The sequence below is a fragment of the Pungitius pungitius genome, chromosome 14 (assembly GCF_949316345.1).
Source record: "Pungitius pungitius chromosome 14, fPunPun2.1, whole genome shotgun sequence".
Classification (NCBI taxonomy): domain Eukaryota; kingdom Metazoa; phylum Chordata; class Actinopteri; order Perciformes; family Gasterosteidae; genus Pungitius; species Pungitius pungitius.
In genome coordinates this window covers 12445574-12473569 of record NC_084913.1, presented here as the reverse complement: position 1 = coordinate 12473569, position 27996 = coordinate 12445574, and the positions used below count along the sequence as shown (strand labels likewise).

The following is a 27996-nucleotide window of genomic DNA, read 5'->3' as shown; positions in this document are numbered from 1 at the left end:
AACAGTATTGATTCATTTGAAAAACCAGCTATGGTATACAAACTCAAATGAAGAAAAGCACCGTTGTTCATACTAAGATTTAATCTTGGCTTTTTGCGCAGTTCGGAAGAATCGTTTTAGCCACCGGAAGCTGAGTGCCAGGGCTTTTATTTTGTTGAGCGCTTTCTGTCTCATTGACGTTGAAAATGAACTTTATTGAGGAAATCCTGCGCGCCGCTTTGAGAGCGCTTCACTGTGGCTGCAGACAGTCGGGGGCAGATTGATTGTTTTCGGTTGGTGTTTTTCAAGGTTTCCTCTGTGTGTCGTTACGTCACCGTCGGAATTTCAGTCCTGCGTAATTGGAAAAGAAGACCTGACCATTTAGAAATGGACCTACAAGTGGACCTCCAGCAAACAGGTTGGTGACTTTTAGAAAAGTCTAATCAGTTGCTGTTTGTGTTTTTGATCAGCTGATCTAACACATAACGTTAACCCCCATTTGAAGGGGAATCATTACGTGATAAGTTTGGGGTTATTTACCCTCAACTGATCCAATTTGTAAGTTTATAATAAGTTGTCTCTGTACGCAACAGATAACAGCAGTCCAGCTGAAGCAACACGTCCTCCCACCAGGATGACGAGACAGCAGACTCTCACCTTGATATCGATGGCATCTGTCAACTTTAGTTCAATGATCTGCTATTCGATATTAGGCCCATTTTTCCCCAATGAGGTGAGAAAAAAGTATACAAATATAATTGGTTTAGCGGTTTGAGTACCACTTATGATATTTTATAAAGTTGAATTTGTGGAAAGTTTTATCTCGTAGCTTTTCTTAAAGCAAAGCCAGGTAGCTTTTGAAAGTAGACATAATAAAGTATTCAGTCTTTTGAATGAAAAGTTCATTCACATGCAACACAAAACTCCTGAGTTCATTTGACAAAGTAGGGGTGCTACTGTTCTGTTGTAAGTGAACTTTACATATGTTTTCCTGTGTAACTGACACTACTGTCACCAAACCAACTATTCCACTTTTACTGTTTTAGTATCAAGATACATTCGTCATGTTATTCTATTTTGAGGGTGTCTCCCCGGCACATTTAAAGACCGGCCATAACAAGAACAACAAATACAAATTTAAATAAATTTAAGCATTAGAGAAGTCACTGTTCCGTTATTTAAGTTTACTTTAATAATGGTTAATTATTAATTTTATTCAGTAAAAGAGAGATAAGCAGCATTATAAGGAACTGATTTGGGGTTGCCAGGTAGAGATTATCCCATTGGCTGGTGTTTAAACCTTCTGTTTGGTAAAAATGCAGTTGCAACAACTGGTAATCCATTTATTACTTGCTATTTCACATCTTTGAGCTGCTATCTCCATAAAAAATAATAAAACAGTTCTGAAACACAGGACATAACGTTTGGGTCTGATGTAGTGATTCAAGATAGCATATATAATGCTTTTTAAACATTTTTAAAAGTGAATGAATGAGAGATCAGACATCCTTCCCTGGAGGCCAGTGAATGACTTGCTCAATTATACTCACTGGTCTCAGGTAAGGTCAGTTGACAACATGAGAAATAACTGATAAGCAAAAGTTAGGGCGTAGTGTAGTAATCAATATGATACGGTAATGATAAGGCATTAATGCATTGCATGCTTTTTTTGTTAAAATAAATAAATATGTGGTGCATTTAGTGGCGCTTTGTGCCAATAACATCACATGTCCTTACTTATGTAACTTGGACTGTGTGGTTTCTCCTCAGTCCGTTGAATACCAAACATGTGTGTTTCCCTACAGGCAGTAAAGAAGGGAGCCAGTCAAACGGTCATTGGCCTCATATTCGGCTGCTACGCTGTCTGCAATTTAATTGGCTCATTGATCATGGGTAAATATGTAAGTGCGTATGGCTTATTTTCTTCTCAGTATCTGAAGCGTGGCTTGCTTTCCGGATGCAGAGTAACTCTTTAAGTCTTTGTCGACGTATCAGATCGTCCAGATTGGCGCAAAGTTCATGCTTGTGGCCGGCCTTTTTGTGTCTGCAGGCTGCACCATCCTGTTCGGGTAAGTGTTGGTCCTGTGCGCTCCGTTAACGATAATGATGACCACAGACACACAACCCAACTCATATCACAAAGTCATCATGTCATCGACATGTTCTAGCAAGTTTTAGAGCTATTAAAAGCAGAAAAGAAATACGGCGTTGGACTTAATAATCAAGGCTGCAGAACAAGTACATAAATAATCTGTATTCTTATTGTCAACAAGTCAAAAAAACCCACCAGCTATATTTGTGACCCCTTTACACAGATTAACATCTCCAGTAGGAATGAACAGAGCCAGAGCGGTTGGGAAAGTTAAGGAGCACTGCTGCTCTTTTGGTGGGATTTGTTCCCAGTAAGATAAATATATAGAACAACACCTGACCTTCATAGACGATGGTGGCAGAGGGTTCTTTTTATAAATGCAAGGTTAATGACGGAGCCTGCCATACTGCACAGTATTGTATTGGAAATGTGCAGCGCTCAATGAATGTATTGTGTTTCTGAATGTGTCTACGTGCAGGTTTGGATCTCCGTCGGTGTGCATTTGTTTCGATGCTTCTATCTTGAGGTTTTGTTTTGCAGGTTACTCAACCGAGCTCCTGCGGGAGCCACTTTCATAAGCCTCTGCTTTGTTGTGAGGTCCATAGACGCTTTAGGCTTCGCTGCAGCTATGACCTCTACTTTTGCCATGACAGGAAAAATATTTCCAAACAATGTGGCAACTGTTCTGGTGAGTGCAGACATCTCCTGTGCTACTGGCTTGTTGTTTAGACATTAGAATCACGAGGAAAAAGAAGAAATGCATTATGGCTGGCGTTGTTTCTTACCTAACGTTTCTCCCAGTGTCATTGAGAATAAATACAAAATAGCTCCTGGCATTAGGCTGAGAAACTGCAGATTGTTGCCTCCATGTTTTAAAGTGCTGCAACTCTCTCTCTGTTCAGGGTGGTTTGGAGGTTTTCACAGGACTCGGTCTTATTCTGGGGCCACCGCTCGGAGGGTGGATCTACCAATCCTTTGGATACGAAGTCCCTTTCATGCTTCTTGGATGTTTCCTACTAATTATGGTTCCTTTCAACATATACGTCTTACCAAGCATTGGTAGTGTATTCAACACATTATGTGTGTCATTTCAATAAACCTTTGTATTTTTGTGGGATTGTAACTGCCAGCTGTCCTGTGTGCTGGTGTCCAAACAGAAGCAGAACCCTCAAAGGATTCCTTCCTGCCGCTTCTCACCAAAGTGAAGATCCTCCTGATCTGCTACGCGATATTCACTCTTAGTGCTGGTCTGGGCTTCTTGGACGCCACGTTGTCCCTGTTTGCCATGGAGAAGGTAGTCCCCTTGTGATGAAGACAACTCAGTGTCGGAAGAAGGTTGCTGTGCCTACTGTAGAACACATTCTCCCTCTCTGTTTAATCAGTTTAATCTCTCAGCTGGCTTCGTGGGACTCATCCTTCTCGGTTTGTCGTTGCCATACTGCCTGGCATCCCCGCTGATCGGCTATATCACCGACAAATACCCTGTGAGTGTAAAGGCAAATGTGGAGGATTCTTTCACAAATGTAAGTCAGACTTTTGAACCAAATCTCCTGTTTGTGTGTGTGTGTGTGTGTGTGTGTGTCTTCATCAGTCCACCAGGTCTTGGTTCATGGTGGCTGGAGGTGCCATTACAGCATTTGGCTTCATTATGCTGGGCCCCGTCCCTTTTCTTCACATCCAGAGGTGAGCATTGGTGAAGGTGGAAAGGTCTCCACTTTGAAAGGATGGATCCACATCAGTCAGTCGTCTTCTATGCGGTTTGTCCTTTTTACAGCGAAGGGGGCAGCTCTTCTATTTTCTATATCTATCTATTATCATCTGTCCTTATTAATATGGAGTTACAGCCAGAGATCAAGCTTGGCCTTAAGCCTGAAAACAACTTCTCCATATAAATAGACACACGCTTTTCATTGTACTTTAAGGCTCTTATTGAGAGTATAAATTATTCAGGTGTTTTTGCGTGTGTGCTTGTATTTGTAGCCAGCTGTGGTTGCAGGTCTTCATGCTCGGTGTAATTGGGTTTTCTCTGGGCATAACTGTGATCCCCACGTTCCCGGAGATCATCACATGTGCATAGTGAGTGGTGTCACATGTTAGGCTGCTATACATTTATTTTTATTTATGTATATAGCGCAAGGTGAAACTCATGTGCTTGTTCTTTGCAGTGAAAACGGATATGATGAGGGGCTCAGCACTCTTGGAATGGTGTCCGGACTTTTTGGGGCATTTTGGTCCGCTGGGTGAGGCCGACTCCTTTTTACCGGAATCCAGAAGTCATTTGTTTCTTCAGTCGCATGCATATTAATTAAAAAACAAACAAACAATAAATATGTTGTTTCACTGGTTGGTACTTTATTTTGTGACCTTTCATTCTTTTTGAAGGATGTTTTATGGGCCAATAGTCGGTGGCCTTCTCACGCAAAACCTGAGCTTTGAATGGGCAGCTGCAATCCAAGGAGGCGTGGTGTTTTTGGGTGTAAGTATGGCTTTGAACCCGCTGGCCTATGAACATTCCCATTACCTTTCTGTGGTTTGAAAGATTCCAGATTCCACATCCTGACCATATCATCAGGAGTAAATCATTGGCCGCTTATGCACACAATGGCCTGTAAAATGATGTCATTGTGACAGAGGCCGCATGGGACTGGTTAAGCTTACCTTATTATTCCAGGTCTGCTTATCAAACATGCCACAGATATTTGATCTAGAAGAAAGTGCATGATTCTCTTTTCCAAACAATTGAAAGTAATCTGTCCTCAGGCCTTTCTCCTGGCTGTGCACTACCTGTGTCAACCTTTACAACGACCAAGGTAATCGTTCACCTCAAGTAAAGATATTCACATTCTTTCCAGATATTAAGGTGTAACTTGGTGTAAAACTCCCTTTTGTGTTTGACTTGAAGCGTTCTAGAAGACAGTCGACCAACAGATGAAACCACTTGTCTCCTGACTGACTGAAGGCCTTTAGCAACGTGTGGAAGGCATGCACAGACTTCACTGTGTCCGCCTTCCAACTTACCACGGTTTTTAAATGTTTTTGTAAATTATTATAAATTTATTATGGTTTTTTTTTGGTGTTGCAGACATTAAAATGCTTTTGTATGGGTCATGAAAATGATTAAATGTAAAAAAAAAAAAAAAACTGATCCTAAACAGCCTAAAAAAAAGCAGTAGTTCTGTGTATTTTTCTGAATTTGTAGGATATTTAAATTAAGTGATTTTATGTTGTGCAAAATGAGGAATGTTTTATGAATGGAGGAAGCCAACCACTGGAAAGTCCAAATTAAATGGGGCTTTGTCCTGGAGATCAGCTGTATTCATAAGCTTCATTTTTTTAAATCACATGACTTCATGTTGGAGTTACACAAGCCAAAAGAAGCTGACCACATTCATGGAAATAAACGCGGTATAATCTATAGAGCGATATATTAGGTAATAGGGAGCCTCAGGATAATTCAACAGGCAGCATTGTGTCACATTTAGTGCATTTGGGGATTTTGTATGTCGTGTATTGTTTTCAAACTGATCATTTTTACAACATTTACACAAATAATAAATGTAAAAAAGTGAATATGTAAATGAAAAACTCAAATCCGTGCCTTATACTAAAACAATGCAAAAAACATTATTCTCTTGCTATTAGCATCTTAAATTCAAAAGATAGTGACGTCAATGTCAAAAGGTAGAATTTAAAATCCTTACATACTTTGCTTAAAATGGTAATTCATACAATTATGTGTTTTTCATTTGCAATCCTTGAAGAGTACATAGCAAGAATGTCATGCATAAACAAATATCCCGTAAGCATGTTTTTTTGCAGATTTTAGATTTTAATAGTGGGACTTTACATGACATTAGACATTTTGAAAGAAATAATCTGTATTTGTATATAGCTGTGTAACATTAACTATAAAGAGGCTAATAAAATAAAATAAAACACTACAGAAATGTAGTTTCCGATACCTTCTATGCCTAAAAGTGTAAACAGCCAATTTATGGTTAAATATGTAAAACATGGGAGAATAATTCCTAGAACTCTTTTGAAGAAGTCTTTACATTTCATTGATCAATCTGTATTATGTACATACAAAATATACTGAATCAAGTAGAAAAAACAATATGTTAAAAATACATAAAACAGAGTAAGGCTGAAAGCACTCAAACAGCAGTGTGTGGGTTTATGTGTCGGGCTCAAAGGCCCCATTACTCCGCCCGGTCGGCCTCTTTGGGAGGGGCCTCTCTGTGGATCTTCCTCTCCTCCTGCTGCTCGTCCCTCTCGGAATATCTGCATCTGAAAATGTGGCTTGAGACGAAGGTGCAGGAACTCCTGACCGTTTCACCTTCTTTTTCCTTCTCGCCCTGGCGGGAAACCATCATTCACAATCAAAATCCATTGCTTCTAAAACTACAACAAACCATGTTGGGTGTAAATCTGCATTGTCTTGCTGTTGCTATGGAGAAGCAACACTTTGAGGGGAACACAGTGCTCAGTCTGGGAACATCGTCGGGAGGATCAAAGCACAACGAGCCTCTCACCTGGCATCGGTCAGCTCTGGTTCGGTGTCAGAAAGGGTCGGCTCAGAAAGAAACTTAAGTTCCCCAGAAGAACTGATTGCACCAGATACCTTAGAAAGGCCAGGATGAAGAAAAGATAAAACAATAGGGAAGCCAACCAAGCAGATACTGCATTATAGATCATTTTGCATTCTTCTATGCTTTAAAAAGGTCAACTTTAAAGTGATAATCCCAAAGTCCAAAAGTCTATGAAAGAATACTTCAGCCCATTAAAGGATGAAGGGTGTCTGATCCTTAAATGAAAGTTTCACTTCACAAAACAGACAGAAACATAGACACCAGAAAGAAGAGTGGCATGCAAGCAATGAATTCACAGCCGCACAAATATTAGATTTATAAAAGGCCTACTGATGTAAGAAGATCTGATTTTAACCCAGGACAGATGCCCCTTCATGAGTCTGTCTCCTTACCCTGGTTGGTGTTGACCTCTCAACGGTCCCTTCAGACAAGGCGGCTCTCGCCCCAACAGACTCAGTTCCCTCTTCATCGAAATCTCCTACGAAATAAAAGAATCAGTATCTTGCACCCTCTTTCACTCGTACACAATCTCCACTTGGGGGGTCTATAAAAAGAAATTCTGATTCACTTACTCTGATCTGCTACATAAGAAGCTAGAAAATATCCCTGCTGCCCGTTGGCCAGATGCCCGAACCACCAGTTGTCATTGTCTTTGTACAGCACTTGGATGACATCACCGCGGCAGAGGTTCAGTTCATCGGACCGATTGGCTGTGTAATCGTACAGCGAGACGACCTGCAGGAGGAACACAACGGTGGATGGCTGAGTATGGGTGATGAGAGGACACCTGCCACGGAGCTCGTAGCCTCAGTGGATACTCACTACTTGTTGAACGGGGATAGAATCTGTTTCCCCATGGATGCCTGAAGATATGTGCTCAGCTTGGCTCTGATGGGGCAAAATGACATCATTTAGATCCAGAAGAAGCAACTTTAACAGACCGATGATACTTGGCAGATGCTAGCAGTCGACTAAAGGGCGCAACAACGTTCATCTGGTTGAGATTCAGTTGACAGGGGAAAGCCTCTCTCAATCAGAACAGCAGAAGATGCTGTTTTGTGACTTAGTCTGTGACTCTTCAACACTATTGTCCTGTCAGCTAGTTAAAAACTAACAACATCTAAAAAGTGTATCTCAAAATCTCAAAAGCAACACTTACGCATTGGGCAAAAGGGACTTTTTTAACCACAGGTGAACAAAAAACGCGCCCCGGGAACTCGATTAAAATGTTACATATTGTGAAACAGCCTTACCGTGTGTAGCCTCGAAGCTCCTTTCAGATGATGACTGACTGGACTGAAACCCCCTGAAATTCCAAGAAAAAACAAAAGAAGGCAAAAATATTTACTCTTCAACTACAAGATAATTCTGTGATTGTTTACAGGAGATCACTTACGGACACAAGTGAAAATCACAAGCGGCCCTTCTTTGTCCCTGTGTATGGTATACATGCTTCAGGAGACTTTAAACTGTTATGGTGGAAGTGTTTGGTCACCACGGGTTTTACTTATTGCAGCTATAATCTCGGAAACTATTTGACCTTGCATATCACTCACTGGTGCAATTAACAGTACAAGCCACTCACGATATCGGGTGCTCAGAGCTGCCTGAGGGATAAGCTGCTCCGCCAGAGAACCGGAGTGCGGCGACAAGAGGGACAGAGGAAGTACCGAAGCACTTAATCCCGTCTGCAAAGAAAACGCTGCACTTGAGATTTTTAGCAATTTGCTTCTTCTGAAAATAGCAGAAATCTATTAAAACAACTCCTTTTTATGTAGGCCTACACGCGGCTAGTAATTCAATTTAAAGTTAAGATTAAGTTAAAACTTGCAAAAACAAATGCAATACATAATGGGGCCAGCATTTTTATAAACTGCCCAAGCAGAAATGCAAAGCAGTTCTGTAACGCTTTGCTAATCAAAATTTACATTTATCAATAATATATTCTGGTGTTATTTTTCCTTTCTCCGCAGTTGAGAGGAGAGCTGGGCACAAGCTGGTTTAAGAAGAGATTAAGAGAACAAATAGTTGGCAAAAAGGGATTGACAGGTTACATCACTATTTGTGACCTCAATAACAACGTATACAAAGGTGTGTTTACAAAGGTGTGTTTACAAAGGAGTTCTGATCAAACTCACTGTGCCAGAATCTATCGTGAAGCCCCTCCCTCTGTGAGCAATGCTCCTTTTGTCTGTAAGCAAACAAAAGAAGAATATTTTCCATGTAAACAAAGAGACAGGTTAATGTAGATGTGACGCCGCTATCCTCATTATAAAAGTCTACAACCCATAAAATAATTACCTTGCTCATAAATGTATTCAGAAGTCGAGGGCCTCTGATTTGGCTCCTAAAACAAGATTGGAAAAAGTGAGTTTGGAATTTCTGTATTTCTTGATATACTTCTAATATCTAAGTAATAGAAGAAAAGTATTTACAAGTACTGAATCCAGTTGCTCCTTCACACATTGCATTTTCATTGCAAGTCTTGTTGCCTGGGCAAACTGATCCATGGTTGAAGCCACAGATGTGTCCTGTAACGCTGGTGGGTCGGGCGTGCTTCTCATAGTTCTGGTGTCTGCTGAAGCCGATCGGCTCGCAGCTTTTAAATTGTGGGCCTCCAGCTGGGAAACTGTGTGATGAAGGATGACATCATTTGTAATTTTTTTATTCTGGTGTTGCTCAGCTGACGGAAATAACTTTCAGTAGGTCTGAAGAAGAAATAAGCACAGCACTGTATGCACAGTAAATATTAGATCGTTCAGGGGCCACATCCACAGTAAAAAACACCTGGTTTTCCACCAACCTTTGCGATCGTACAGGTACAGGCGGACAGGCTGACCCCGGCCGAAGGCGCTGAAAGCAACCATGTTTTCATGAGGGTGGAAGGACACGCCATGGAGAGCAGTGGGGTACAAAAGTTCAGAATAGACTGCAACTTGGTCCCCTGAAAAGACACAACAGAGGACAGCTGGAGCCACTGTGCATATTATAGTCATAACAGACTCAACAAAAACATGATAACCTCACCTGTGTCTGTGTTCCAGACATATGCCATCCCATCCTCGCTACCGGAGAAGATGAAGTTCCCACATGGCGTAAAAGTGCTGAAAACCCTCTCTCTGTAGTTTGTGGCTCCGGTGTACTTCTTCACAACCAAGCTAGAAGATCAGATAGATAGAAGATGAAAGTTTTTTTTTAAAGTCTGAAACAAGGAAATGATACCCCCCTTTAATATCAATAAGATATTAGAAATGCAAACACCAACGTTATTGTTGTTGTGTTTTAGAGCCGTTAAGACTTTTACGGATGTCACTGTTTCCTGTAATTACAGCTTTTGTAAATGATCTCCTATGTCTTATTTACATTCTCAGGTCCATCACCCTCAGGACACTGTCTTTTGCATGAATGAGCAGGCACCGCCCGTTTGGGTGGAGCTGCAACATGTTGATGGGTACACCCCTGAGGTCACTCTCATCAATTTTCTGCCAAGACAAAACACGCAGAGTTTCACAATTATTTTCAATTTCATTTATATTGCAAGCGAACGCCATCTGACGCATCATAGGTACACTGTGTAATACAGGATAGTCTCCTGTACCTTCTCTATACACCAGTGATGACATGGCTGATGCCGCTTGCTGTCACTTATTGTAGTTTTCCACACAAGGATGAGCCCGGTATTGTCGGCCGAGAACATTCTCCTTCCTAATTACAACAAATACAACAAAAGCAACATCAGCTGTAAGAAGGAAAAAGTATAACATTCTTATTCACATCACAAAAGATGAATAGACAATGCAACAATTTTCTTTACTGAAGATGGTCAAAGAATAAATACTAAATAGAATCCCTCTGAAATGCACATCTGCATGCACGCAAATACACTGAAACTGTTCTGATGGTTACAAGGGGTGTGTGTGTGTGTGTGCGTGTCTGAGAGAAAAGGCAGCAGCAGCTTATAATTAAGACATGAGCTATAGTACAAACAAAAACAAATGAAGCATGCTGCTAGTTACAATTAGCTGATTGAGTTATTGTTTACAACCAGCCTCAAACCAATAACAGCCCATTCTCTCTACAAGGGGTCCATTTGTCCATCATATACATATTTTACTGTGCAGTGGACCCCCCCCCTCTTGTTTCCTCTTGTCATTAAAGACTTTGTGTGTACATTATATGCAAGCAAAGGCGAGTGATACACAACAGGGACAACATGTTGGTCAAAGACAACATAAAAGACACAATACCTTCAGAGTCAAAACAAATGGAGTTGATGAAACTGTTGTGACCCTCAAACTCCTGCAGCAGCTGGCCGTTCACATCATCGACATCAAGCCTCCACACTCGCACCAGAGAGTCAAAGCCCCCCGTCACCACCAGGCTCTGGGCTGTGGGGTGGTACTGAGCGCAGTACACAAAGGATGGGTGAGGGAGGACCTTCTGGGCCGCTCCCTGAAGCCTCTCCACGTTCCACTCTCTGACAGAGGCGAGCAAGAATATTTAAATGATGCTAAACTCCTTTTGTGCTAATAACTTATCAGACGATGCCAACTGCAGCCCAAAACATGCCGTGTCACTGGAGACATGAACTTTCTATGAAGGGTACTTTACGAACAGCTGTTTCAGCATTTCAGTCACTAAAAACAATCCCTTATTGTGACACCATTCACTCCAAATGAGTTAAATGTATTTTTCTATCCAACTAGCAGGAACTTACCTCACAGTTCCATCAGAGGAGGCAGACAAAAGGCTCACATCGTCTCTGGACCAACAGAGATCATAGACTATTTTGAGATGACCACTGAAAGCAGCCAATGCGTGGCCAGAGGGAATCTCATACACTGAAACATTAAATGAATGGGTTACTTATTGAACAATATACCATTTTTTTAAAAATGCTGAAAGGGTTGCCTTCTAACGTCATCCTCAGCGATGCGTGTGTGTGTGTGTGTAAACAGCAATTCATTAAATAACTGGCATACGTTTACCGCCGTGGCGTGAAGAAGAGTTGCTTACCTATTACAGGGAAAGCATCCGTGTCGGCACAAGCAGCCGCCAGCATGGTGCCGCCATGAGAGAAGAGCAACGTGAAGCAGCCCATCCGACCACCGCGGAACGACAGCATGGACTTGTTAGGAATCCGACAGACCTTCAACAGGGAAACATTGGTAGGGCGCGCGCAATTAACACACACTTCAACGACACGTTCCCTTTTTGTGATATGGCCGTATGTAGTTATCTTAGCATCCTCTGGGATTCAACATCACTGTCATTTTGTGCAGAACATGGAGAGTGAATTTGTTCTGACAGTCACTTTGAACAGCATGAATGTTAAGACTAGAAACAGCTTCAATGTAAACGTGGGAGTTTGTCTGGTTAATCATGTTTGAACACCTCTCACCTGTCCAGGCAGCCTGCTCCATCTCAAGGCTGGCGGCTTGCTGCCTAGAGGCTGTGTGAGGCTTCTCTTGGTGACCTCATTCTGCAGGTCATTGTAGGAGGTGCTGCCCCTCTCCTCCTGCAGAGCCATCATGGAACGAATACCGGGGTCCACCTGCAGAACATAACCCAATCCAAGCCTTAACATGTCACTGAATCAACTTGTAGCTTGACTTGAAACCGGAATATGAGTATCACTAATGGGTCTCAGGTCAACCATTTGCATATCTGCCAACATATAATAGAAATTAAGGACTGAATGCCATTTTAAAATTTAAAAAATACATAATAGCACCTATAAAGCAACAAAAAACGTACATGCTCGGGGAGCTTAATGCCTTTCACCGTGACATAAAGGGTGGATGCGTATTTGTTTCGAGGGTACTTCCTCCACCACTCGACCACCTCAATAGTTTTGGGTTGTCTCTTTGCCCGAGGCGGAGGGAAGAAGAGCTGGAGGCGAAGTTTACTGTCAATATTCAGCACAGAATTTGTGCCGACGAGCTAAAGGATGCAGAGAAGATTGTGAAATTAGGAATATGAAAAACAGTTGAAATCCGAGTCAAACCAGGCTGAACATGATACCTTAAGGAAAGCCCAAGCAATTTTTCTGAATCCTCGCTCATGCTGGTCAACCTCCACATTGGCTCTGGCTTCTTCCATAGTTATGAAGTCTAGAATCTTTAAGAAACAATTCAATTAAATACAATTATTATTATTGAGTTATTGAGAAGTATCTTGAAATTGCCCAACATTGATGAGAGGTGTCTTACTTCAAAGAAAAGTATAACTCGGGGGCTTTCATCATTTTGTTCCACAAAGTAGCCAAAGCGTTCATTGAAGATGATCTGTTCCTGCCACTCAGGGATGATTGATTTGTTCTTCTTGAAGTCAAACGGCTGAGTCATGATGGGGAGTATGTGGTCAACGTTATCTTGCTCATAAAATGAGGAGACTGGCCGATGGCTGGGAAAGATACAACAAAAACATTTAGATATTGCGTTAATTCAAAGGCTTTACCGTGCGGCAGCCTTTGAAATTAGAGGTTAAGATAACTGTTGAGCATGTCTAGATGGAAATAAAACAGATAAAAAGACATTGTCCTCATGTTACAAGTTATAGTTACAAACGGTATGTACGCGGCTATAGTAACACTAGTGTTAATAATCATTAAAGATGTGGAAACACATTTTAACACTGAACTAAACTGCAGGAATGTAGGGCGCACGGAGCGTCCATTCTCACCAGTCTTCTTTCTTCACATACTGTCCAGTGATTTCGTTGACGACATGTATCTTCACCATAGGGTGTGAGATCAGTAGGTCCGTCTTGAGGGGATCGGTTCTGTGGACGAACACTCCAAGCACAAGGCTGTCATCGAATGCTGGTTTCTGTGGGACTTCTGCCTCAGCTTCACTCTCTTCTTTGACAACTAAGAAAATGGAAAATCAAAGTTAATTTAATTCATCAACATTCTAATTCTGGACATTCTAACTCTGTTGTATATTAACATTCACTCACCATGTTTTTTTTTCTTTTTCTTCTTCTTTCCCTTGGATTCTGTTTCGTTGTCCACATCAGCATCCTGATCCGCATCTTCATCCCTAGTGAACCAGAAAAGTATTACATTGTACTCCAATATGCTGCTAAAAATTCCCGTCTGTAGCAAAATCACAAAATGTCAAATAATTAAAAGTCAAAAACTCCATGGCATAGTAGTAGATATACACACCCTACTTCCGACTGTGTGATTACAGATTTGAGCTTTTTCTTTTTCTTCTTTCCGACATCATTATTGAGTGAAACATTTTGGGGGAGAACACGCTTATCCTCATTCTTGTTGCTTAGTGTCTTTAAAGTCCTTTCCTCCTTCTGTGCAATCTGCTGCTGGTATTCTTTCAGAAGCTTGTCCTCTGCATCCTCCACATGACTCACTGCGTTTGCCTCTGTATCTCCCCTGCTTTTTGCCTTTTTACTTTTCCGCTTTGGTCCCTTTCCACCACCTACATAATTTGGCTCCACAGCAATCTCGGCGTTGGAAGCCTCTGCAACCTTCTGGATGTAACTTTTGGTATCCTCAGGTAGAGAAAGGGGGGGAAGATCTCTCCTGCTTTTCCTCTTGCCTTTTGGCGTCGGACTCTCCTCTTGGTTTGTAGTTTTGTTGTTAACCTTTTCGGCTGTTTCCCTTTCTCTTTGCTTATTCTTGGTGTAGCGAGGGCTGCCCTGCTCAGGGTGATATGTGTTCTGGAGGATGGCCTCATCATCTTCTGTGTCCTTCTCAAGGTTGAGATTCTTTTTTAGATTCTGAAGCTAAACAAACGGGGGGGAAGGGAAAACGTAAATATGTAAATAGAAATATATATATATACATTCAAAGCGTGTTCTCTTAAAAAAAAGTTGACCATATGAAATAAAATGCAGATTATTTTGGTGAAAGTTGATTTAGTGCACAAACTAGGAATCATTTGAAACATTGTGAATACACACCACAATAGTCTCCTGAGATTCTGCTTTTTTTTTCTTGAACTTTTTCTTGTCTGATTCAGAGTATTTCTTGAGGACTTCATTGAATCTTTCGCGGGTCGTTGCCCGGTCTCCAGTCGCACCTGTAAAAAGAGTTCCACTCATGAACAAAGCCGCCCGGGGCTGTTACATTTAGAGTAGTTAATACTATGTTATCAAAGTATGTTCAAAGTATGTATGTGCTGTTGTGAGAGTTAAATCTATTGTTATTGTAATAAAACATAATTTTGGTGTACTTGTATGGGTATTTCCATTTTTCTTGTCTACTCCACAACATTGCAGATTTAAATAGTGTGTTTACTTTGCTACATTTATTTACACACAAGACATGATCCACAAATAAAAGGCCCAACACTACGTACAAATGAAATAACCCTTTACTTCAATCAACCAACAATAAACTGCTTACATGCTTAAACTTAATCGAATTATTGTAAGACCGAAAGGATGTATTCTGCATTATAACAACATTTACTTTTTTAGACTTCCTCATTATTCTTTTCCAACTCGTTGAAGGACGTGAGATCTGCAGGCTGTGTTATTAAGTCAACTTAACGTTGCTAGCTACTTTTACTTGAAGCTAAGCCAGTTATACCACTGGTGTGTTGAAGGAACCGCAGGAGACTCACCTACTAGCATCCTCAGCCACCACTGTGTATTATCTCATTCTGAATGCAAAAGGTGTTCCAAGCAGGGGGAATTTCATCCTACAAATAGCGTTACACAGAACAGATCATGTCAACCGTGAACACAACAATCTATGCGTGATAATTTTAGCGTTAAGTGGGTTTATAACCTGCAACCTAGGCAATCTTTGTGACACGCTAACAGCTAACGCTAACTTGCTAAGTGCTAATATTAGCTAGCATAAGTGGCTTTATGAGCTAACGTTAACGGTAAGTAAGTTTGGATTTAATACGGATCAACTTCCTCAAGCGACGACTTTAAGCCCAAAATGACCCATATTCATAGTTCCATAGTTTTACAAAGACGGACAGCAGGTTGCTGAGGCGTGTATTCACCCTGCAGTGATTGTGCTGTCCTCCAACTTCACCAACGACGCCGAGACGGTTTCCAAGTCAACCACAGCTAGGCTGGCGTGGGGGCGGAGCGAGGCGACCATGTTTGTGACGTACTGACAACAACAATACGTCCACCAATGGTGAAGCAATCTCTCAGCCGTAATAAATCGTACTTTACAGTAAAGTAAAAAAACACACCAAACTCTCCAAAATACATTAAAACGTGCAATTCTTAGAAGATGCTGTAACGTTAACTCGTGACAAAAAATAACAATAATGATGATCAATAAAAGTTGTGACCCTACACCGTGATGTCCCAGTAGGCGTGTCTATGCGCAGGTTGGGTGGCACAGCAGGCAGGTGCGATGCCTCTCTGCTGAAGATGCGGCCATGGCTTCTGGCTTTTGTGAAAATTGCTCCCGACTGCTTAAAGAAATTTTGGCTTGTTTGAGAAAGGTTTGCAGAGAGTTAGAGCAAAAAATGGGTGAGGTTTTCGGGGAACTTTCTCGGTGCACCTGTTTTAGGAGAACCCCACAGAGTGGTCTCCTCAGGAGGAGGAGGACACAAGAGTTTCCCTCTGTACAACTGCTGAATGGTAGGAACATTACAACGGGTCATTGTCTTTGTTGCAGATAGCATCTTTGTGAAGGCTTTACTCTCCCTTTTTGTTTGTGAGATGTCTACCCAGTTGATATAGATCTGTAATAGAGAAAGGCAGACAACATTGCATCATCAGTGTTTTTTATAATTTTAGAAAATATTTGGAATATGTGTCACTGTGTGTCTGTTTTTTTTCTCAGATGAGGAAACTCAACTACTTAATCAGGAAAGTCTGCGTACCCTGAACAACCTTGCATTCTCGGAAAACCATGATCTACAAACTACAGCAGCTATGTTTTATTTACATGTCAGTCATCATTGTGAGTAGAAAATCAAACCCATTTGTATGTTGCTTGACTATCAGTGGTGCACAGAATGACATCAGTGTTTGCATTTCAGGTTTTTCATGTTACTAACTCCCGAGATAAGCCCCTGTAACGAGCACGACTGGTATAATGCAAATGTCCAACTGTTACTTTCCAAAGTTAGATACTTACAAATTTCTGTTTGCGCATGTGCCAGTTTGAAGATTTAACTAAATGCTTTCATTTCGAAATCCCACAGTACAGAAGCGATGGTTTTGTTTGTTTAAAATATTATGTTTAGCCCAGGTTAGATCCTGTTATAGGCAAAGTGCAACCACATACTTTGCATAACCGTGGCAGTTTACAGATACCTGTGTTTACTGGGTTGCGGTTGATAGAACGCAGGTGGGTGATCTCATTTAGGACCTGAATTTAGGACACAGTTTGGGCTTTAGCTAAGGAGAACTTTAACATACTCTTAAAAGTCTTCTTCTTCAACCAACCAGATTTCTTTTTCTTTGTGTGTTACAGTGAAATCACCTTTACCGGATGCTTTCATGGAGCCAGTCATGACCTTACTTTTTTCAACTGACCTAGATGTGCAAAAGACTATATCTCACTCTTTGGTCAATCTGTTAGCCAAAAACAACGGTAAGAGATACGAATCACAAGTTATTTATAGTATTGTCCTCTAACTGTTGGATCATAAATCCATAAAAAGCTTCACTTTCAGTTATACTATCTGTTAAAAATAGAATAATGAGTCACAACTGACACCCGTATGTGGAACCCATGGTTAGAATTTCTGTCCATGCAATCTGTTTTCAGTGAGTAAAGAGTTAGTGATTGAAATGGGGATGCTGGTGCCCATACTGGAGGTGTTCCAGTCCGGTGATGCCACCGCTCGGTGTCACTCGTGTGCCTGCGTCACCATGCTGGCTTCCTCAGGTTGGTTCAGACTGGTAGAATCCTGTAGAATAGATCTCACAGATGATTGATTTGGTGAAAGAAACACATAATTGTGTTTTGCTAATTTAGTAGGAGTAGGATTTTACATGTTTTGCATCACTTGGGCTGTGAGGATACCGAAATACTGTATATGAAGTTCTGTACTCTGCGACATATGCCATATAAACTTTTACTGATGTATGGGAAAAATCAGAGAATGAGATTGTCAGAAACTTATATATGATTTCATCATATAAATAATAATACAAACAAAACTATACTATTCAAATTAATATTGTAATATAATCTAAAATATAATAATAATAACACAACATATAATAGCTCTTATGAGTCTGCAGAGACACAACACATACCCTTGAGTTCGGTCGAGATTCAGCTGAGCATTCATGTTCTTCTTTCTTTTCATACAGAATCAAAAAGTGAAGCTATCATGTTGGATTGCATTATGCCGCTGTTGGCATTAGCGAAGTCCTACGAGCCACAAGTGCAACAGAATGCTACCTGGGCTCTATTACATCTCACACAGTCAGGTGGGATCATTTCCTTCTTTAATCTCAATGTCCACATAGTTTTAATGGAACCAGAAGCTGCTCTGTTTTCTTTTCTTACAAAACGTTCTCTTCTTTTCCAAGATTGGTCAACAAGGATCTTATGTGAGGTGGGAGCCATTCCTGTCCTGGTTCTTCTGCTGCAGTCGTCAGATTCAGAAGTTCAGTTTTACAGCTGCAGCGCTCTGTGCAACATCACTGCTGTTCGGGAGCATCACCCAAAGTTGCTCAGCATGGGGGGTCATTTTTTGTTAAAGTCCGTTCTGACTCTTGTGTCTTCCTCTGTGCAAAAGGTAGTTGTGACCTGAAACATCTGGAAGCTGGGTTTGAAGTTAAATCATGAACGATGTTTGATAAAAATCGTATCGATTTTCTTTTTCAGAATTCAACTCAAGCCTGCAAATGTCTACAAACCCTCACAAAGAACGGTAATTATAAACGATGAAGCCAGAGACTGATGCCATACCTAAAGCAGATGCTGTTTGTCCTATTCTCTTTTGTGTTCAGTGCTGATCCAGGAGCAGCTGATGGAGCTCGACTGTGTGTCGCCCCTCAAGGCGCTGCTGAAAAACTCTTCTCCTGCGTGTAGAGAGTCAGCCATAACACTGCTTTCAGACCTGTCGGCACACCCACCAAACAATGTACGCTTTCATAGCACGGCCATGATAGTGGTGGAGTTGGTATCTTTAGATACAAAACTAAAAGTGACGTAGATGTGAAACTACTGTTCTGTTCATCTTAATATTGCTAATATTTTCATGGCTTGATTCCAGCATGTCCTTGTGAGTGAGGGTCTGTTGGATGAAATTGGTCAGCTGCTTCATCGCCAAACATCAGTCGTAATCACACACAGCTGCAAGATAATCACCAACCTGTGTAGCTCCAGCGTGGGTCAGCGGGTACGATAAGGCTACGATTCATGACTTCACGTGTTTGTGCATGGTGTCTGAGATTGATTATTCTAATCATCGTTATCTAGGCTGTGATGGAAAGTCAGTGTTTATCTGGACTCCTCGGGGCCCTTTTGTCTCCGTCCCTGTCGGAGGAGACTTTGCTCCACGTGACATCATGCCTACATCACCTCATGACCTGGGGTGAGTGAGTGAACATGATGAGATGCCCCTTTTGATAGAAATGATTTTCATAACCCTTCACAATCACTATTTCAGATCAACTAAGGTCTAACTTGTCAGCGACAATTATATCGGAGCAAGTTTCAAGACTCGTGAGGTTTTCCCGACAAATGCAAAATCCTCAGTTGTCCTGTAACTCTGCAGCCATCATCAGCACACTGGAAATGACTGGTAATGTAAAGTACTCCTTGTTTCAAACATCAAATAACCAGCTTGGCTTCGTCTCATGAAATATTGTTTTCACACGATTCACCCAGATGAGACGGTCCTGTTGCTGAGACCTCACTACATCAACATGTTGGAGTACCTGTTGGTGTTTCTAAAAAAGAAAGATGTTAAGTTGCAACACCTCTGCATAATCACAGTATTCAACCTGAAGAAAGGTTTGTATTTCCTGCACCGGTACAACTGACGATACTGCAACCATTTATATTATCTTAGGTGTCCCAGAGTCAATTCTAAATATTACACCATTGCAAGTCAGGACTTGTTATCCCTGCTTTGTCCCGTCCTCCTCTGCAGACGGAGTCTTTTCGTCTCTGTTGGCTGGCAGTGAGTTGGAGGCTCAGCTCTGCAAAGTGCGTGCGCAGACGGAGGAAACCAGGCGGCTGCTGCAAATGTTTCAGCCTCTTTCTTGAGGCCCTCAGCACAAGAGCTGAGAGTTGTGCACAGTGTTTACCTTCATGCACATGATGGACAGGCAGCCTTTGTTTCCAATCATGTTTACAGTCATCAAATTAAGTAAAAAAACAAGGCAGATATGTGGTATAGTTTCAACTTTATTTGAAATATGGCATATAGTCCAACTTTTTAACAGGTTAAGCGATAATTATAAGCAATAACATACTACAAGATCAAATATTGAGATCACATACATTTGTTTTCATATGCTTTTACTATAATAAACTCTCTTAACTTAGCCTTTCCTTTGTTATGTGATTAGATGGATCAAACAAAGCAAGTCAGTGCAATAAAGGTTTTGTGCATCAAATTCTCTTAAACAACACTCATTAATCTAAAGCAAAGTCTTTGAAAACAAAGTTCCTTAGCAGCTTTGAAATATGTGATTTCTATAGGTCACAAAATCAAAAGGGAAGATAGGAATTTACATCAACTTTTCACCAACAAGCTAAAGTCATTTGTTCTCAGCAAAAACTGCCACTTGAGCTATTCTAATTCCACAGTGACAAAACTGGGAAGGAAAAGTGCTTGGATTGCAAGAACTATAACCGGAATAAACAAAAAAGCATGGCTAACATGTGCTGTGGTTGCTAGAATGGCTATTCACTCGCCAGCGAACTATCATTACCACTGTCTACATATACTGGTTTTTGGCTCTTCATTAATAACTCTGGAAACTTGCTGAGCCGAAGAAAGCAATAAATAACGCCCGATATTTGTGCCACAGGTTACACACAGCAAAGTGAGCCGATGCTGACGTCCTCAGTGAGAGGCGAGGCTGTTCTCTTACATGCTCTTTCATGCCCTGCAGGGCAGCAACGTGGCTGTGCTGCAGTGTGACTCTCCAACAGACCCTTTGAGCCCATGTGTGAGGGTTCTCAGATGACTTCTGGAGAATGCACAGAGGGGAGACAAAAATAGATATTTTATCAAATGTTTCAAAGCACCTTCAGAGATTTGAAGAACATTTGTGATCTCTTTGTAGGTTTTGTATTCAGGGGAAAGTGTATATAGAGGGAAAGAAGACCTCGTTCACCTTGAATACGGTTTGTCATTGCGCGACGCAACTGAATTGTTGCAATAGTAATAATAATAATAGGCCCTTTTTCACAGTAGCCATGATATGTAATTAATAAAAATACTTGAGGCCTTGTTCCATTTAGATGGGCTGTTATTGTGCATCCTGGCTAATTTCCATGTCTGTGACACACTTAATAGAATAGGACCATGAATCAAATAATGAGTTACACCTGCTCCCGTGAGAAGGGTCTATCATTTAAGAGCTTCTGAACTCTGAATACTAAACACAGAGGCCACCAGGGTGGGAAATGATCTCGTCCACCAACCAAAATGAGCCTTGTTTACCAGCTTCCAATGAATTTTATACATTGACTGCTCAGCTCAATTAATTCATTCTGATTGTAAACCGACGTGACAGATGACGTGTCGGTGAGTTTCTTGGTCTGTAGGGTGCGTCTCTTCTTCTTTAGCCTCAGCGACCCGCCTCACCTGCTCGTTGGTGGCTCTGGATTTCCTCCAGGCCCGTGAGAGTCCTAAGGGACCTGCGTTCTTTAAAGGCCACAACAGGTATCGCATCCTCCTCGTTGTTCAGCCCTAGCTTTGTCCCCACTGTCATCTTGACGGCAACTTGGATAGTACCGTTGTGGACAGGTTGAGTGTTTTCCTTTGGTTGGGCTTCACTTGGCAAAATACTCACTGGAACAGGTTTCTGTGTTAAGGAGGATTAACCAATTTGGTCTTAGAAATGGAGCTGGTTGGATATTAGGATACTGGATGTGCGTCATATGAGCCCAGGGGCAATGTACTTTTACAAAGACGTAGCAGTAAATCAAACCGTATCTGGAGAATCTGTCCTCCTGGTTCTCCGCATGATCTCCTCAAGTCGCTGGAGAAGAAAACTGCTTTTAATAAACTTGTAGTGTCGGCTTTGTGAAAACCGTGCAGTGGCTTTAACAGGAAAGAGCTTCTCGAGTACAGATAATAATTGATTTGTGCAGATATAGCAACTAACTCTTCAGATTATGGATCAGATTATTTTTGGACCACACTCAAACCTTTCTTCTTGCTTGGCGTGCTGCCTCCTCTTTCCGTGCCAGTATTTCTCGCTCTTGTATCATCTCCTCTGCCTTTGCCCTCTCTTTGGCTTGTTCCTCCTCTCTCTATGTGAACAAGGAAATTCAAAAAATACATTTTTAATAAAAAATACAAAAATCATCCACAACAACGCCCTGTGGGTGCAGATATGGAGAATGTTTGCATTTCTCACCTGTTTCTGCAGAAGAGCGGCCTCCCTCCTAGCCTGAGCTCTTTCTTCCTCGGCTTGTCTCTGCTCCTCTTCCTCCCTCCTCATTTTCTCCTCTACGAGACGCCGAGCCTCGGCCTGCTGTCGCGCTCGCTCCCCTGCCCTCATGTGCTCCAGCTCCTCGCCACTCCGCCTGGTCATTAATTCAAACATTTTCCGCCCTATTAGCATGAACTGTTGTACTACAGTCTGGATGTCGGTCTGTTTACCTTTCAGCCTCTTCTCTTTGTAGGCGCTCTTGCTCCTCTCTCTCACGTTGTAGTCGGGCCTCTCTCCTTTTCTCAGCCAGGAGACGGGAGGCCTCCCCTTGGTCTGTGGTCCCGGCTGAAGGTCTACACGTGACTTTAGGAGGCTGTGGATCTGGATGAGGAGAGGTTTGGGGAGGACCTGAAAATATATATTATCAACTTTGATTCACATCTTATCTTTATTTTTAACCTCAGCACTTCATTGAGAATTTGATTTAGCTTACTTCCATGTCCTGTGGTCGTGGTGATGGTAGGTGTCTCTTTGTGGGGCAGATTCAAACATGGAGTCTCATCCATCATTGTCTTTCGTTGACCTTGAACCGGTGTCCTGACAGGCCTTGAGTTACCAGGGGAGAGGGCTGAACTACAAACGGTGACGTCCTCCTCAGGGACAGGTGGGAGCTCAAGCTGCAGCGGGGTTGCGTGTCTGCGGATTGATCGCCGGGGGGTCCTTTAAGGCCCAGAAGAGCAGATGTCCCACTTTGTTCAGATCACCGTTGTCGTGAATGTAAAGTGGATGTTTTTGGTTTGAAACATTTCACTTACCGGTCAGGTGACGGGGGTTTGGTTTTGGCCCTGTTCGCACTGGTGTTGGCAGGAGTGGATTTTGCATTGGAGTTCTTCCTATGAGCGTCCTTCTGTCTTGCTGCTTTCATCTAAACCATGAATAAAATAATCATATTTCTCAAATCCGAAAACGTGCACGCTTGAAAAATATTCAGCTGGGTCATTCTAAAAATACATAAGACCGTCGGGACAGCCAGAAATACCTGTGGCATGTTGAGGCTTCTGTGCTGCCTGTTGTCGGGACTCGGGGAGGCAGACGGCATGTGGTGGGATGACCCAGAGGGGTGTTTGGGATTGTGAGGGGCAGTGACGGTGGAATTCATGAAGTGGAATGAAACTGCACGGCGACAAACATGGACAACTGAGCCAGTGATTTGTCCCGTGATTTGGTAAAGCGGAGGAAAAAATGCATGAATGGCGGTAACAGCGATGCAAGAATGAAGCAGCGTGTAAACAGACAGGAAGAGGAGCCATTGGTTAGTTGTAGTAGTATCTCACAAATGTAAAACAGTTAGCATTGCATTGACATAACATTGAAGCGGGGTTGTCTTATCATGGGAGGGGAGTACCTTCTTCTCCTGACTGACAGCCAACACTCTTGCTCCTGGCCAGATAAGAGCACGTGGGGGTAAGCAGGCGACTGACCAACTTCTTCTCCCATGATGTCAGAGGCAAGCGACGGGGTGCTAGCATTTTGATCAGTATAAAGCTTTAGGTGCGGCGTAACCACAGAGATAAGGCACTCCAGGATGTTACACAGAGAACAGATACTGCTGAGTTGGGTGTTATTGGGTTTAAAGAGAGGTTGGACTCGGTTAGGCTGTTTGGGGACGTTACCGTTCGTGGTGAGCTTCCTTCCTCTCGGGTTCTGACTCAGGCTGTGCTGGGCCCTTTGGCTCTTCTCCACCGTTCGACGCACTGCACATTCATGTCGCTCCTGATTTCAGGAAAACAAGCTTCGGTGGTGAGGTTACACAACCCCCGGAGCTGCGAGACAAAAAAGAGAACTTGCATTTCAAACTCACTTTCTCCTCCATCAGTGTCTGCTTGCGCTTTCCCACCACAGCAGCACGCTTCCTCTCCTCCTTGAGCCTCTGGTCCAGGAGTTTCTTCTTGCGCTCCTGCAGCTGTTGTTCATAGTACTGCCGGGCCCGCTGCTCCCGCTCCAATCTGCCCCGCTCCCGAGAGACTGAGGTGGGAAAAGCGAGCCAGTATGAATAGAGAGCTCATTTATGTGTGTTGATCTTATTGGACTTATGAGGACTGTGCGTTCTCACAGTAGTCTCACATACCAAGTAGCTTCTGGTGCTCCTCTCTTCTTTCCCGTGCTGCTTTCAGCCTCTCATCCACATTCGGCCCATGGGTCACTGGAATGCCAAAATAATGCTTTGCAGTCAATGATTTGGTGCCACACATACATTACATGGTCATACATTTAGTTCATTGGATATATAAAAACAGTGGCACTTATCTTTAGGCCGTCTAAAAACCAAAGTCGTGCTGAAAGTCATAATACAATATCCTATTAGTGTAAAAGCTGCCTGATAAAAGGATGAATGTTAGAGTTTAAACCTGCAGTGGCTCGTGAAGTGGCCGTGTTGCAGATTTGAGCAGCCGTGTTGACTGAACAGGCTGTCGTCTTTGCCTGTGAGTTTGGTTTGATATAACCACAATTGTCTAAAAGCGGGGGAAAATTATTGTGTTAAATAAATACACAGAAATACATCTGACCTCTTCTCATTTTACATAATCAGCCTCTCAATATTTATGTTTATATGCATATTTTAGTACAACAGATGTTGTTCAGGGATTGTTACATGTAAAGCAAAAACTAATCTGCTCAACAAACAGTCCCAAATGTTGTCTATTGAGGACTGGGATGGCCTCAGGGGTCATCTGCAATTGAAAGAGCCTTTATAAACAGCCTGTGTATCAAAAGCAAAGAGAAATATACGAGCACCTGATGAGTCTTCATGGAGAAGAAACAAACAACAAAGAAGGTCAAAGCATAGAGGAAAAACACAAGACCAAAGAGCATTTATATGAAAGCACAAGTTCCTTTAGCGTTAAATAATATCAGGATGATGATGCCAGGCTTATTATGCCTACAGATTCCCCATGATGTCCTCATGTTTATTGCTGCGATGCTCAGTTACAGAACGGTTCTCCCAAAAGGAATGTTAATATTCATGCGTCATCAAAACGATCAGATGACCCAGTAGATGCTCTCTGGCTGTGTTTCAAGGAAAGGCTTGTTTTTCAACAGATACTGGACATTATGTGAATATTCCTCAGCAAAAGCACAGACAAAAGCCACTAACCTCCTGTTCTTTTATTGAATCCATTCCCCTTCCTCTGGCTGTGGATGTTACGCGTAGAAAGCGGTCCCTGCGATGGAGGGACGTCACTGTGTTTATCCTGCACAGCCATGCTAGGTTTGGAGCCTGGCATACGAGGGCTCTCACTCTAAAGCCTCCTTCTCTCTCTCTCTCTCTCTCTCCTCCTTTCTCTGCTCCTCCTCTTTTAAATTTCTATTTCAAGAAGCCTTCGGGGTCCTCACTCTCCAAGTTGGCTGATGCAGAGCGCTGCCCTCTGCATCAGCTGCTTGGTCATTTGTGTCTTACGAACCAATAAGAGAGAAACGCAGGAAGAAAGGGATGCAACCGTCCCCTGGCTTAGAGATGAATCAAAGGTTATCCACATATTTACTCCTGTCTCCCGAACAGCTGTTGAAGTCTGGAGATTGTGATGAGTCTATAAAAGGAGGCTCCCTCCTTAAAGATAACCGTGTGAGCTGCTCTGCTTCACTTTCACATAATATAGCTGTGTCACTTTAAACGCCCACCACACTGCCTGCTTGCTCGTTGGATGTGGCCAAAGTCTTCATGAATCATTGCCATGACAACGGTGCTTTAATATTCAGTGACATACATTGCTTTGACATTAACCTACTGTGATGGAGTCTGTGTTCTCATTAGGCATGGGAAAAATGAGATTTTTTTTTTACCCAGGATTCCTTCCCCATGGATCTGATAAAATGACCACTAGATGGAGGTCTTTCTATCTGGGGAACGACCTGAAGTCAGCTTTGCCTTTATCTGGCTCCTTTCACATAAGAAGGCACATGTAGAAGGAAAATGGTCTCTTATGATGACCCAAACCTTAGTTTAAATCATGAATGCAATAGAAAGCATTGGAAAAGCGAAAATCTTGAACTTCACAGTTGCGACAGCCAGTGGAGTCTACTCCACTGAACTGAACAGGAGTGTGTTCCTCTGCGTGCCCTCTAGGTGAGGCTACTGGGTGGTGAGGTAATGGTTTTATGAATGTTGCGACATGCGGGGTTCACCAGCTTCCCTGTCTTCTTGGTCCCCACCTTCCCCTTGCTGGGCTTTGTCCTCAATGACCAATGAAGTGCCTGAAAAAATCTAATAACAGAGACATATGGTAAATTAATAATTCAACATTGCCATTCCATTCAACAAATATAAAGATAACAATCTTATTCATAGAAACATTTTTATCATGTAGCTTAAAGAAACAGGCGGCTTATGATCTTGACCCCCCTCCCCCCCCCTTGCTTATATGGGACGCTGATCCTGCAGAATGAGTCATGGCCAGGCAGCAAGGGTCACGGTGCGCTCAACGTGGCAGACTGCTATAGATCATGACAGATGGTATCACAATTCATTTGTTTATTGTTATTACAGACGCACAGTTTTTCTGGTTGTTATAAAACATAAAGCTCAGACTAAGTGTCTGGATACAAATATTACAAATCTGCTTTGTCTTTTTGCTTCTACTTCTGCTTAAACCTGTAAAACAAAACCCGTGAAATAGCTCATCTGTAGTGTCCATGAATGTACTGTTCAAAACAAAATTAGTTGTCACTTCTCTTAAATCCATGGTTTAAATACATCTATACTACTATCTCATGGTAGTGGTGTGTGTGTGTGTCTCTATGTAAGTATTAAGTAAGACAGAAAAAATTCCACGGTCCACGTGAGTTGAACAGGTTGGGTGTTTCTGCTTCCAGCTCCCGTCGGATGGAACAGGAGCCCTTTGGCCACCAGGTGGTACCTCTATTCATACTGTGGTCACAACAAATAACGTTAGTCAATGTATCCCATATACTGAAGGTATGACTGAGAAACTCTAGACAGATTGTATTTTTGCCAGAGGCCCACCGTAAAATGTTCATAATGCCGTTGGATGAAGACGTTGGTCACAGGATAAAGTCTCCACTAGCCTTTTGAATAAATAAGTAAGCAGTAAAATATAAATAAGCTGAAACCTTTTTGTCCATTTAAGTAACATAGGATGCAGTGATGTATTGCTATACCAAAGAAGACATTTAAACCCATATTAGGATCTAACGAGTACAACTTGATTAAGTTCCTGACGTCTCTTGGGGTCTTCGGCCCTACGTGCTTGCTGCCTTGTGGCCTACAATGAGCCCTCAACAATAACAATGGGCTCTGGCTGTGTTTCACTGATTAAGCTCACCAAAGTCTAGCAACCAAGAGTTTGAGAGAAATAGTCACCGGGATACATTACACCACGTCAGGTGGTGTGCCCACAGAGTCACTGGAGCACAAAGATAACCGGCCCACAACCAGCAGCTGAAAAAGGCCTTTGGGCGCTGTCCCCACACGGGATAAGATTGCATGCTGGGTATCAAGTCGTTCCATGGTTCATCCTAGACGACATTGTTAAAGGTGTCAATTTAAGGGCTTGGTTGCTCACTCATGCATATTCATTAGTGTCAGCTAAATATTAATCCAAATACATATAAGAATTTTATAATCTGGTGTATGGAATAATTGTTCTTAATTTACAGGTCAATACTTATTCTTCTTTGTCAGACCAGAAAAGTGTCAATCATGGCATTAGCTTCTCGAATTTAGGAGTGTTTAAAGTTGCGTTCGATGACAGCATGCATCAGAGATATGCTACAGGCGCTAGCAGTAACTTT

At 42.1% G+C, this 27996-nt stretch overlaps 4 protein-coding genes across 7 annotated transcripts; 2 read left to right on the top strand and 2 right to left on the bottom strand.

Moving 5' to 3' along the window:
• The first annotated feature begins 193 nt into the window (after positions 1-193).
• On the top strand, positions 194-5380 carry slc18b1 (solute carrier family 18 member B1). The gene is made up of 14 exons (XM_037486773.2): positions 194-397; positions 573-712; positions 1785-1880; positions 1975-2048; positions 2612-2759; positions 2974-3130; positions 3229-3365; positions 3454-3555; positions 3663-3754; positions 4052-4147; positions 4237-4311; positions 4454-4547; positions 4832-4881; positions 4974-5380. The coding sequence occupies exons 1-14, from the start codon at positions 367-369 to the stop codon at positions 5026-5028; spliced, it is 1347 nt and encodes a 448-aa protein (XP_037342670.2). The 5' UTR covers positions 194-366; the 3' UTR covers positions 5029-5380.
• A 506-nt stretch (positions 5381-5886) lies between these two features.
• ahi1 (Abelson helper integration site 1) lies at positions 5887-15741 on the bottom strand. Its single transcript, XM_037486747.2, has 27 exons — positions 15648-15741; positions 15255-15332; positions 14590-14708; positions 13835-14412; positions 13624-13706; positions 13348-13534; positions 12876-13068; positions 12688-12783; positions 12421-12606; positions 12065-12217; positions 11680-11812; positions 11381-11504; positions 10911-11140; positions 10262-10368; positions 10027-10145; positions 9691-9821; positions 9467-9607; positions 9099-9292; positions 8965-9010; positions 8802-8854; positions 8249-8351; positions 7917-7969; positions 7486-7551; positions 7236-7398; positions 7056-7141; positions 6607-6695; positions 5887-6429 (listed from the first exon to the last, which is right to left on the bottom strand). The coding sequence occupies exons 2-27, from the start codon at positions 15262-15264 to the stop codon at positions 6249-6251; spliced, it is 3624 nt and encodes a 1207-aa protein (XP_037342644.2). The 5' UTR covers positions 15265-15332; positions 15648-15741; the 3' UTR covers positions 5887-6248.
• A 296-nt stretch (positions 15742-16037) lies between these two features.
• LOC119227733 (uncharacterized) lies at positions 16038-19880 on the top strand. The gene is made up of 13 exons (XM_037486783.2): positions 16038-16242; positions 16448-16567; positions 17084-17203; positions 17381-17500; positions 17932-18051; positions 18154-18362; positions 18452-18497; positions 18577-18710; positions 18843-18968; positions 19049-19163; positions 19239-19373; positions 19460-19585; positions 19725-19880. Exons 1-13 carry the CDS (start codon positions 16038-16040, stop codon positions 19838-19840), a joined length of 1692 nt encoding a protein of 563 aa, XP_037342680.2. The 3' UTR covers positions 19841-19880.
• Positions 19881-19963: 83 nt separating this feature from the next.
• On the bottom strand, positions 19964-25813 carry LOC119227722 (ensconsin-like). Of its 4 annotated transcripts, XM_037486762.2 has the most exons (15): positions 25343-25812; positions 24594-24698; positions 24314-24388; positions 24047-24210; positions 23859-23958; positions 23591-23707; positions 23225-23382; positions 23001-23110; positions 22679-22905; positions 22416-22593; positions 22171-22339; positions 21959-22063; positions 21739-21789; positions 21393-21612; positions 19964-20772 (listed from the first exon to the last, which is right to left on the bottom strand). In XM_037486762.2, the coding sequence occupies exons 1-15, from the start codon at positions 25470-25472 to the stop codon at positions 20762-20764; spliced, it is 1920 nt and encodes a 639-aa protein (XP_037342659.2). In that variant the 5' UTR covers positions 25473-25812; the 3' UTR covers positions 19964-20761. The 4 variants fall into 4 exon arrangements, with proteins under 4 accessions (XP_037342659.2, XP_037342660.2, XP_062413235.1 ...); XM_037486763.2 differs by lacking the exon at positions 24594-24698 and having other exon boundaries at positions 25343-25809; XM_062557251.1 differs by lacking the exon at positions 24594-24698 and having other exon boundaries at positions 24314-24521; positions 25343-25361.
• Positions 25814-27996: the final 2183 nt, after the last annotated feature.

What these genes read in the sequence shown, in the direction of transcription:
- LOC119227722 (XM_037486762.2), bottom strand. Translation starts at nt 25,472, where the DNA reads ATGCCAGGCTCCAAACCTAGCATGGCTGTGCAGGATAAACACAGTGAC. An exon ending in CACTTCACGAGCCACTGCAG is followed by an intron (nt 24,389 to 24,593) that starts GTTTAAACTCTA and finishes TTGGCATTCCAG; the next exon opens with TGACCCATGGGCCGAATGTG. An exon ending in AAACCCCCGTCACCTGACCG is followed by an intron (nt 22,906 to 23,000) that starts GTAAGTGAAATG and finishes TGGGCCTTAAAG; the next exon opens with GACCCCCCGGCGATCAATCC.
- slc18b1 (XM_037486773.2), top strand. Translation starts at nt 367, where the DNA reads ATGGACCTACAAGTGGACCTCCAGCAAACAG. An exon ending in ACAATGTGGCAACTGTTCTG is followed by an intron (nt 2,760 to 2,973) that starts GTGAGTGCAGAC and finishes CTCTCTGTTCAG; the next exon opens with GGTGGTTTGGAGGTTTTCAC. An exon ending in ATACGTCTTACCAAGCATTG is followed by an intron (nt 3,131 to 3,228) that starts GTAGTGTATTCA and finishes GTGTCCAAACAG; the next exon opens with AAGCAGAACCCTCAAAGGAT.
- ahi1 (XM_037486747.2), bottom strand. An exon ending in ATCACACAGTCGGAAGTAGG is followed by an intron (nt 13,707 to 13,834) that starts GTGTGTATATCT and finishes CTGGTTCACTAG; the next exon opens with GGATGAAGATGCGGATCAGG. An exon ending in GTACCTGTACGATCGCAAAG is followed by an intron (nt 9,293 to 9,466) that starts GTTGGTGGAAAA and finishes TTCATCACACAG; the next exon opens with TTTCCCAGCTGGAGGCCCAC.
- LOC119227733 (XM_037486783.2), top strand. Translation starts at nt 16,038, where the DNA reads ATGGCTTCTGGCTTTTGTGAAAATTGCTCCCGACTGCTTAAAGAAATT. An exon ending in TCTGTTAGCCAAAAACAACG is followed by an intron (nt 17,204 to 17,380) that starts GTAAGAGATACG and finishes ATCTGTTTTCAG; the next exon opens with TGAGTAAAGAGTTAGTGATT. An exon ending in GCTCCAGCGTGGGTCAGCGG is followed by an intron (nt 18,969 to 19,048) that starts GTACGATAAGGC and finishes ATCGTTATCTAG; the next exon opens with GCTGTGATGGAAAGTCAGTG.